Source organism: Ruditapes philippinarum, unplaced genomic scaffold, assembly GCF_026571515.1.
Source record: "Ruditapes philippinarum isolate M1 unplaced genomic scaffold, ASM2657151v2 ctg894_1_1_1_1, whole genome shotgun sequence".
Lineage (NCBI taxonomy): Eukaryota > Metazoa > Mollusca > Bivalvia > Venerida > Veneridae > Ruditapes > Ruditapes philippinarum.
The window spans coordinates 47,504-59,519 of NW_026863751.1; the positions used below are offsets into that span (position 1 = coordinate 47,504).

General features: G+C 31.9%; 1 protein-coding gene across 1 annotated transcript in view; it reads right to left on the reverse strand.

Moving 5' to 3' along the window:
• The window catches only part of LOC132723228 (mitogen-activated protein kinase kinase kinase 5-like), a 76,416-nt gene that overhangs the window by 10,498 nt on the left and 53,902 nt on the right, over positions 1–12,016 (reverse strand). The window contains exons 31-37 of the mRNA XM_060707905.1: positions 11,464–11,499; positions 8,216–8,438; positions 7,770–7,835; positions 7,228–7,306; positions 5,911–5,990; positions 3,937–4,042; positions 626–785 (exon numbers count right to left, since the gene is read on the reverse strand). Of these exons, the coding sequence (XP_060563888.1) occupies positions 626–785; positions 3,937–4,042; positions 5,911–5,990; positions 7,228–7,306; positions 7,770–7,835; positions 8,216–8,438; positions 11,464–11,499 (750 nt within the window). The remainder of the gene's footprint in view (positions 1–625; positions 786–3,936; positions 4,043–5,910; positions 5,991–7,227; positions 7,307–7,769; positions 7,836–8,215; positions 8,439–11,463; positions 11,500–12,016) is intronic.

Below are 12,016 nucleotides of genomic sequence, written 5' to 3' on the forward strand. Positions count from 1 at the left end.
TTTATACTTGTTATTCTATCCTGATTATATCTAAATTTCTTCTTCAAAAAATATTTCTACAATTATTAATTTCTTATACATGTTTACAGTGACTTCACATATCTTTGGTTATCTGAGACATATTTATTGTTTCAATATCAACACCTATATATTTAAGAATCTATAGAAGCTAAAAGCATTTTACATTAAATCTTTCATGAGAATAAAATAAAGATCCTGTAACTCAATTTTTTTAAGGTTTTATATCATATATATGATGCTCAAATGAAGATTTATCAATATTGAATGTTCAAAAAGTTTTATTTGTAAAGATATTACCGAATTTACATTTCATATAATTAAAGGGAGGTAATTAGAAATTTATTTTCGATAAAGTCTAAGCCAAATTTTTCAATAAGAAATGAACGCATACATTTTAATGATTACTTATAATGCTTATAAACCTTTGCAGTACATATTTAACATATTCTTGCATGTTTGAAAATTTTTTTAGAAGAATAATTTTATACATATATAAAATTTCACTTAAGTGTTGTTACATCCTTAATTACAACATACAGGAATTTTAAAACCACAAGAACTTGGCCTAAATAATGTTCATACATAATTTCATATAAAATCTTACGATAAATTCTCATCTTCAGATGATTCTAACTGGCTTCTAATTTCCATATTCACTGATTTCCTATACACCCCTGTTGCTGACTTTCCTGAAGTTGTTGAGGGCACCCCTGAGGTACCCATGTCCCTGTCATCAGCATCACCAGCTAAATTTGCTCCTAACTCTATAAATGTAGAAAAAAAATAACATTGGTCAAGTATTAGCTATATCTCACTAATAGTCTATTTACAGAGAAAATTCATCAGTATAAAATTCTACCATATATTGTCTCACCATCATTTATAGTATGCGAATTGTGGTAAAAGTTGAACCCATTTGTTTTCCCTAAAAAAATAATTAAGAGACATATTTTATAATTGTGTCAAACACAATATTCTTTTTTCCTATGCTTTTTTTTTCTGAAAAAGAATGCTGCAAAGGAGTCAAATGTAAAACAAAACAAGAGGGCCATGATGGCCCTGAGGTCGCTCACCTGTATATAGCCCCCCCACACCCATTAGAAGATGTTTCATGATAAATATCTAAGCTCTAGCTCTGGGTTTTTTTATAAGAAGATTTTTTTAAGTTTTACTATATACAGATAGGGAAAAACAATGACCTCCCAGGGCAGGGCCAATTTTTACCCCAGGACAAACTTGGTAGACACCCACAAGAAGATGTTTCATGCTTTATATCTAAGCTCTAGCTATTTTGTTTACAAATAAGTAAAATCAATAACCCCTGGGGCAGGACCAATTTTTACCCCAGGGCTTTTATTTGAACAAACTTTGTAGACACTCACTAGAAGATGTTTCATGCTTAATATCTAAACTCTAGCTATTTGGGTTTTCTCAAAGAAGATTTTAAGTTTTTGCTATACACATTATAAGGAAAATCAATGACCCCCGGGGTGGGGCCAATTTTGACCCCAGGGCTTTTATTTGAACAAACTTGGTAGACACCTATTAGAACATATTTGATGCTAAATATCTTAGCTCTAGCTCTTTGAGTTCTTTAAAAGAAGATTTTTTAAGTTTTTACTATATGCATATAGGGAAAATCAATGACCCCCTGGGGCCGGGCCAATTTTGACCCCAGGGCTTTTATTTGAACAAACTTGGTAGACACCCATAAGAAGATGTTTCATGCTAAACATCTAAGCTCTAGCTCATTGGGCTTTTTAAAAGAAGATTTTTTTAAGTTTTTACTATACACATATAGTTAAAAACAATGACACCCCTGGGGCGGGGCCAGTTTTGACCCCAGGGCTTTTATTTGAACAAACTTTGTAGACACTCACTAGAAGATGTTTCATGCTTAATATCTAAACTCTAGCTATTTGGTTTTTTTCAAAGAAGATTTTTAAGTTTTTGCTTTACACATATAAGGAAAATCAATGACCCCTGGGGCGGGGCCAATTTTGACCCCAGGGCTTTTATTTGAACAAACTTGGTAGACACCCATAAGAACATGTTTCATGCTAAATATCTTAGCTCTAGCTCTTTGGGTTCTTTAAAAGAAGATTTTTTAAGTTTTTACTATATGCATATAGAGAAAATCAATGACCCCCTGGGGCAGGGCCAATTTTGACCCCAGGGCTTTTATTTGAACAAACTTGGTAGACACTCACTAGAAGATGTTTTATGCCAAATATCTAAGCTCTAGCTCTTTGGGTTTTTTAAAAGAAGATATTTAAAGTTTTTTCTTTCGGTTGCCATCGCAACCAGAGTTCTGCATGGAATTAAATTCTTTGAAATATTTTTAAAGGTGACCACCAAAGGAGTATTCCTGTGAAGTTTGGATGAAATTGGCTTAGTGGTTTATGAGGAGATGTCATTTAAAGTAAAAGTTTACGGACGGACAGACGGACGCCGGACGAAAAGCGATCACAAAAGCTCACCCTGTCACTTTGTGACAGGTGAGCTAAAAACCTGATAATACATTTTGCGACCCAAGATATGAAATCCAAGACAACACCTTATATATGTACTTCTCTTATCATAATGATATTATGTCTGCAATAAGTGAAGCTATGATTACGTACACATCACAATACAATTATACATGTATAATAAACATATTCAAAACTCATCACATGTAAGGAGAAAACATCTAAATAACTCAATACAATTGGGGAAAAGTTCTGTTTATCTTTCTTTTTGATATATATTTCTTATCTATATGCATAAGGTATTTTGTATTCACTTTTTTTTTTACATTCTTTATAATATTGTAGGCCACTGAGTAGGCAACTGGCAGGAATATGAATTTTTCAAAACTGTTTTCAAAAGTTATAATATTTTGGCAGATGTGAATAAGAATGAAATTTGTTTTCAATAACATTCACATAACAAAGTCCACAAAATCTTTTTCCTCAAAACTTCATTTTGTCTACCGGATTCAATTTCCATGTATTGTTGTATATTTGTATGTTTATTTATATTTACACACTTTTAAACATTTCAATTGCAAAATTTCACTAATTCAAAGTTGCAAACACTAATAAAATATAGAAAATAAAATCACTATATTCCAATTTAAGACAGAAATCTTCTTCATCCTCTAAAAGACTAAATTCCATCTATAGAAGAAAATAAAATATTCAGTTACTTGTCATGAAAGATTATTACTCTTGTCTGTAGTAATTTCTTGCAGAAAGTAAGATTCATAGAGGAAACATCTTTTATCAGGTGAAATATAATACACAGAACATTGACATTTCTGGATGACAAAGTTACGCTATTCTAGTACGCAGTAAAATTAAGGTCGGGCAATATTTGATTGTTCTTTAATAACACTGCACTTTGGATAAAAGTTTGCTTTTTTAATTTCCCTTCAGAATTACTTAGCAATTTACTTAATTGCCTTGACTAATTGACTGACCAAGACGTCCAAATAAGTGAAAGTACCAATATTTCAGACACACATTAATAATCTAACAGCTAAGTACTCTAAAACAGGGAATGTCTTCTTTACTTTGGGAACCACTCTAATACCTTGAAGAACTAATATTATCAACTGAATTTGCTAGTAACATTAATAAACCATCATATTTAACTTTGACATTTTCAACATTGATATCTATACAAAATTTGTCAAATCTTACAGTATATTTAGTTCACAGTATATACTTATAACATAACATAACATACTTATAACCAATGCATAAAAGCTTATCAATGGAAGTATTGGACTAGTGCTTAAGGTGTCTGCCTTTCTACCCGTGGATGAAGGATTCAAGCCCAATTCTAGTCACGGCCAAGTCGCAGTCGAGTAACAAAAACTAAATCTAACTTAAATGCCTATTATGGTATAAATGATCTGAAGTAGCATACCTGGTGACAGTACTGTAATAGCTGCCTGTGTTGCGTTTCTAAGAAGATTGTCTAATGCAAACATCCAGTGAGGCTGAATATCCCTCATTCTCATGTTAATACTCACCTATAATAAAATACAGATTTTTTTTCATAACTTTAAATTACCATCTCTATCTTCATTCCTTACCTCTTTACCCCTGTGTTTACAGACTTGCATTATTTTGATTTTTGAAATGTTCATTGCTTAATGTTTCATGCTGGAACAATGGATATAAATATTGTGATACATTTGAACAGTCCATAGAACAAAGTCAGGTCACATACATAGTGTACAAGTACAGGCTAGTCTGACTCTTTTTTTTATGGCAAAGGGCTTTTATTGCCCCTCGTATCATTTTAAACAGTAACAAAATGTGTTTTTTGTATCTATAAATATCAGTATTTATTATAAGTTTCATTGAAAAATATTCATTATGGTAACTACAGGCAGTGGATTTGACTCCAAACTACAGATGTATATGTTTTATATGCACATTCTTGTTTACAATAATTTCATTTTTCCCTGACAAATTTTAATATTTTATTTCATTTTACACTAAAAAATCTTCTTATTTTTCTATTTCATCATCTAAATTTAAAATCAATTGAAGACTTTTCTATTCTATCAAATAATAATAGGTAATATTCTATATTTTTATATTCAATGTTTTAGTTTTTATTTTCTGAAATTTAAAAAAGCACGAAACTTCATGAAAAGGTATATGAGCCGTGCCATGACAAAACCAACATAGTGGGTTTGCGACCAGCATGGATCCAGACCAGCCTGCGCTTCCGCGCAGTCTGATCAGGATTCATGCTGTTCGCTATCAGTTTCTCTACTTGTTATAGAGTATGTTAGCGAACAGCATGGATCCTGATCAGACTGTCCAGGCTGGTCTGGATCCATGCTGGTCGCAAACCCATTATGTTGGTTTTGTCATGACGCGGCTCATATAATCATAAAATACAATTTGATTGTCAAACAGGAAATACCAACTCATATTTCATTAAAGCTAGTTCAAATCTTTTTCCCTGTTTCCTAGGTCACTAAGAAAAGTAGTAACAGTAAAGAAATTGCTGCAAAAACCAGACAAACTATCAAATTTCCCAGTGTAACTTCAGACAATAAACCAGAATCTAGTCCTTAAGGAGGCCACCAAGTGTTTAAACAAGAAAAAAACTCAAACACAAGAAAAAACTCAATATGCCTCAAATTATCTTCTTAGCAGAATTTAGCAGAATTTAACATTATCAGCACATCAGTGTATCACATTTATTGGCAATATTGGGTAAAATAAAACAGATCTGGTTAAGCTTTGACAATATTTAGTACCAAGATTAATTTCATAACATACAATGTCAAGAGTCTCATAATGTACATAGTTCTGAGATATTTCAGCTCAAATTTGTAAACAATTATGTTAAATAAATGTTGTTTTGTTAAAGGAACTCTACTGAAAATGTATTGTATTTAAGTTATTCTTAACAGTGCAATGTTTTTTCAATTTTAGCTCATTCTGTAAAAACAGAGTGAGCGAATGATCTGAAATTTTGCACACAAGTTACAGGTCTAGACCTACATCAAATGGAACATAAATCTTGCAAAAAATATTTCTAGTTCCCATCATGTCAAAAAACCTCAGTGCCCCTATAATTATTATTTTGGTGGTGGTTGTATTTTGATGGTAATATAGTGATTATGTTGCTCTACTGGTATATAAAGATCTAAGATTCCCCTTTCATGCATTCTGTCAGGCACAAGCAAGCACCTATGTAGAACCATCAACCTTTTATATACCACCTAGATATCTTCCTCACATACTGAACTCTAACTCCCTCAGTGGGATTTGAACACACAGTAGTGAGCAAGTGATTAGAAGTCAATGACCAAAAATACTCAGATATTCCATTTAAGAATGTAAACAACAAGAAGAATTTAAAGTAAAATCTTACGGCCTCCTGGAAAACATAGAGCGCTAGCTGGAGTTCCATCATGGCAGTGTGATCATACTCTAACTTCTCTTTTACTACATCTGAAATATATATAATACACACATGCTTTATTAACATTTCAAAGTCTGAGCAGCCCTTATTAGCTCTTTGATTACCCCCACTCTCCACTGTCTACTGGCATACAGCAAGACAGTATGAAAACGGGACAAAGGACATTCTACATGACTCCCCCTACACCTTAATGGTGGGGGAATAAAAACGATACCCAATTTTTCCAATGTTGACATCTTGGTATTTCCCAACTAAAAATGAATAACTAAGCATGCTGACCAACATTTCTGTAAAGTTTCATGACTCTAGATCAAATATGTTTTGGGCAAATTGAAAATAGCAAATTTTTATTAAATTAAGGGCAATAACCCTGACAAAACCGAATTAATCCACGCATGAAATACCCAGGTGCACAACTTAACATGCTCATCAACATGTCTGTAAAGTTTCATGACTCTATGTCAAATACTTTTAAAGGTACATACAACATGAGAATGGATGGAGAGACATAGGCAAATCTACAAAAAACAAAGGTCTGTAATTCTACAAATAATGAACAAATGAGAAAATCTAGTAAACATGTACTAAGGCACTTGATATGAAAATTAAGTTGAAATCCCTTGAGAAATGTAGGAGTTCTGCACAAGAAATTGTTTAACACCCACCTGCATGCCAACATTCACCAATTTAATAATCAAGTTTTTTTCCCAATCAGAAAACCTGGTAAAATATTATTTCTTGAACATACAGTATAATTAGTGATATTCCCATGGCATGTGCCCAAGTTGGATAATATATATATAAGATTATCTAGTCACCACAGTTAATACATCTGAGCATCTCCTTAAGCTTTAGTGCAAGAGAGTCATTCTTCCAATATAGAAGAAAGTGTTCAAAGTTCATTTAATACAAACGCAAGATATATTTCAATTTTAAGAATTTCATTGCATACATTAAAGCAGCATGCCTTAATGTTCACGTTAATTTTCATGAAAATTTTGGAAATGTATTAATAAGTAAAATATTGTTATGTGAACAAAGAAAGTAAAAGCAAATTCAATCCACATAGGTAATCAAATAAAGGTCAAAATATGCAAAAATAGTCATTACTGCTTTAGTCATGGTGTAGAAATATGGTGATAAATACTGCAAAATAAGTCATTGCATATAGCATGTAAATTATTACTCAAGTTATGAATAAATTTTCTATAAACAAAATTGGCTCATCTGGAGGCATGCAGTTTTAAAGAAGAGATTATAACATACCTAGAGCATCTTTTATCACTGTAGTGTTCTGATCTCTGATGTAATCACACAATGCCTTCAATAGTGTACTCAAATGTTCCTGAAAACAACAGAAAGTCTGAAAAAAAGTCTAGATGAAGTGTGATCCCTCTGAAGCATTAATCACAACAAAATTACTTGATTTGCAGACTTGATTTGATTGAATCTGTACATGAGGGATAATGAAAAAGTGCAACATCCCTAACGCCCACTAGCACCAGCTTTAGCAGTACTCAATTTTCAATATGGAACTTTATCATTTATGTCATTTGATTGCTTATTTTTTAATGTACAAGAGAACTTTTAAGCCCTATGTTAGTTTAAACTCCGCTTCCTGGAACCAACCAGTACTGGTGTCATATGTACATGTAGTAACATGGTTGTGACCCAAGTGGGGCTCAAACACATGATCCCAGAATTGAGATTCCCCTTATGTTCATTTCTTAATAACTAAAATAATGCTTTTCTTTGAGATGTCAAACTTTATTTTCCTACTTCAGCATATAAACTAGTTGTGCAATTACCTTTCCAAGTTTAGGATGAGATATGGTAGCATCTCTGTGAATCAACTCCATCCAAGTCTCCAATACCTAAAAACATTAAACAGTTCAAAGTAAGCATTTCATTAAATATTTATTTGATTTCAATTGTTGGAAAAATCAATACCTAAAAACATAAACAGTTTAAGACAAATGTTTAATTAAAATCAATTTGATTTTGACCAAGTACTAGCATCAACTTATTTTATTAAATATGACTTAATTTTCCAACAATTATTTTACCAATTTATTTTAAATTTGATTTAATTTTCCAACATTTAAAGTAACTTAATTAAGTGTCTAAGTGATAATAATAATAATAATAATAATAAGGCTACGAAATGTTTCAAAAAAGTTAAAAATTAATACTACATAAACATTTGTGACAAAACAACCTTTGTTTAAAAAAAAAAAATTATGCAAAAGCTAACCCGACGAAAATCGCTTTCTTTAGAAAGCATGAGTACAAGGGTTGCCCTTCTCTCAGAGTCTTTTCGCAACAAATAAAATCCTTCCCGACTCTGGCTGTCATGTGACCCAGTTATGCTGTTTGTACCGTCAGAATCAGCTGATATAACTTCATTCATAGAAATACTGAAGCCAAGTGTAGGTGACTGCGGCCCGGGAGATGATAATGTCGGAGATGGGGACCGGCTGAAAGTAAAATAATCACATTTCTATAATAGTTCAGGAACTAAGACTGAAAGACAAAATGATTGGCTGGAAGAATTACGTGTAATGTAGTATGGAAAATGAGCAAGCTTCGTGCCTGTGAATTATCTCGACAAATCATGCATCATACAATAATAAGCTAGGAACAGGTGGTAAATTACATTCTATATAAAATATTGACTGAAAGATCAAGAGAGACAAATAAACATGGAATAAAGTCACTGTATATAAAGTACTTATTTTCACAAAAGTATTGTGCTAGTAATTAAATTGTAAAAAGTAAGATACTGAAAATCATTCATGATACATCTTATGAAGAATTCATTCCATCCACCTCTTTGGCACAAAAATGTTCCTATAACAATTTGCAGAATAATAAGAAGAGTATACAAAAATATAGCTCAAACAATAGCTACATGTATTTTTATTTAGAAAAAAATATATATAAGAAAAAACACACAAAAAAAGTTTTCCTTTATACAACAGAACACTTAGTATAGTCTTTAGAAAAATGATCTCACAAGATAACACTAGATTATCAAGGGCAGTATGTCAATGAGCCTGCTGACACATCTGACCTTAAAGTATGACCTTGACCTTAGTAACCCACAATGTTCTTGCGCATGACACAGGGTCTCATTAATGTAAACATTTGTGGTAAGTTTTTTGAAATTCTGCCTACTACAGAGTTACAACCGGACAAGCATAATCCAGATGGACACAGACAGATAATTGGACGCACATACATACACTGAACTGCCATTGTGACAACCATGTGGAGCTCTCAACAAGGGGGCTCGACAAAAATTGAAAAGGAGAAACAACTTTGATTTAAAACGGACCGTTTTTAAAACATAAGGAAGTTTTCAATCTCAATCAAATTTTAACATCTCTTTCATTACCAAAAGGTAATGAAAGCTTTATGACCAACATGTAACAAGTTTCTGCAGAATATATAGTTAAGCTACATTATCACAGAACTGAAAGTGTAAGCCCATATTAAACAAGTTAGACTGCACAGCCAATATGCTGATATTTTGTTTTGTTAAAGTCACATGATATAAAGAGTTAAATTTCAAAACGAGCATAAGTTATATAGATCTTAAACATTGAACCAGCTTGAATACAGATAATATTGAAAGCGTTTCAAGAAATGAAAGAAATCTTGCATATTTTTTTTCTGAACTTTAAACTAAGTCTTAAATAAGAACTATTTGTGAGAAAATATCTTGTCCCAAATATATAAATAAGCAACAAAGGTGTAGAATGTTTTTCTTAATTTGGAAAATTTAACCTTTAAGGACTAACAGATGAGGTTAAAAATATCATAAATTACAAATAATTCCCAACACAAAATCATATTCTTGCTAACACATTTCTACATTTAGTCTAGCAGGCAAAAAATTACTAGCTGTTTCATCGATCATTTTTATTCAACTTCTTTGTTTACAAAAACTGATGCAGATCGAAACTGGCTACATTTTACAACGGAATCTTCCACCATTTTAATTTGTTTACTAAGCAGTTTATTTGACATGTTTCTGAAAGTGGACATAATAACAACTGTATAAAAGACATTCTATTACCCCATATATTTCTACAAATAACAGTGGTGGGGTGAAATTGTAAAACAAGAAGCCCAAGTGGGTCTATATCACTCACCTGAGTACAGATATGGAATAGCAGATGCAAAGTTCTCAAAACAGCCCAAGTTTTTTGGGTTTTTTTTCAGAGGAGATATTTGTTCAGACTTTTACTTTATTTGTTTCAGAATAGTGGTTCCATTTCCCCCAATAGAGCATGATTTATATAAATTCTGTCAAGTCTCATTAGAAAATGTCATAATTACATCAAAATATAATCATTAGGTCTAAATCTTGTTACTTCAGCATATAGGGATTCCTTTTTCAAAATCTCCCTTATTTACCAAATGTTGCATCAGATTGGAACATTTTATTTAATGTCCCAAGTCTATTGTAACCAAATCCTCCCAACGAACCCAAAAGAAAAGCAGGGCACAAAGGACAGCAGACATCAAGCAATCACAGAAGTTCTCCTCCAAGCAGATTGTGCTCAGGTGAACTAAAAACAAGGTGTAAAAAGTCAGACAATAGGTGTAAAAACCATTAACCATTTTTGCTTTGAGATAACACAAAGTAAAGTGCTGATTATGTTTTCTTGAAATAAAGAGAGAAAGAGAGAGAGAACAAACTGATACAGACTGTTAAAAATCTGAAAAAAGAAACATTACCACCATTACATAGACTGTAGACAAAGAATCTGAAATGAAATTCAGGTCTTATATTTAACAATGATTTCCCACCTAAAATCAATTCTTTTAATTTTTGGCAATTTCCACAAAAAATGAGACTTAAAATTTTATCAACATTGTTAACTCTAAATTTCATTTCAGGTTCAATAAGTACAAACAGAATGTGTCCTTTACGGAATTAATCAATTTCTTGCTAGCATGTCAAAGGTTTGTGTGAAATTAGAAGGTAATAAATCATTTTATTTTTTTTAAATTGCCAAAGAAATAAACTAACCCTTTACCTGCTGGAATTAAAAGTGATCAGTCTTTGCCACCAGTATAGAGCCAGGCCAGCCTGCAAATCCGTGCAGTCTCACCAGGCTCTTATATTGTTGGCAGCTCAATTTTTTTATTTTGATACTGAAATATCTTGAAATTTGAATGGACTGTTTCAAAGCTGGACAGATCCATTATAGAAATATAGCAGGTTAAAGGGCTTAAATTCTCATGCTTTAGTGAAACCAGAACATTAGTCAGATTTAATTGTAATACAAAATATACTCAAAGAACACATTCATGTCTGTGACTTTATAAAGAGAGAAGAAAATGACAAACACATTCCAAACCCCACATGGCAAGCTATAAGACAAGACATACACGAAGAATAAACAAAACAAAACAATACGTTGTTGTTTTTATTTGTTAATAAAATATAGATAAGAATGTCCTGGAAAACAAACGATTGAACTAAAATACCTTCCATACTCCACAGACAGATAAGGTGAAGATGATCTGAAAGTATATACATGCACACACAGTTATATGACTGCACTGTAAACTCAATGATAGGGCACACCTTCATTTTGTCACCCTGTACTCTTTTATATCATTTTATAAGAAAATCACAATTTCTGTTCATTCAGATTCAAACGTCCAAATAAAGAAAGATATTCCTTTGCAATTTTTTATCTTGATATTTCCTAAAAAGTATACTGTTTATGAAATATTCAATAAATTTGTGTACGTACACATACATGTATGCAATGATATGTACACTGAGATAAGAATTTTCCTTCTTTCCTCTGTATTATATTCTATACTATTCGCAAAGATCACCTTTGGAATATAAACAATGAGTGTTTAAAGATGACCATTAACATTATACACTTATTGTATATCAGGGAATAAGCAATCATCTAATTGTCAGGTTATATTACATGGCAATGTACAGAGAAAATATAAGACACTAAGGAATGACAAATCATTAGTAATCTCCTTGTTTTACTCTGTAATCACAATAATGTTTCTT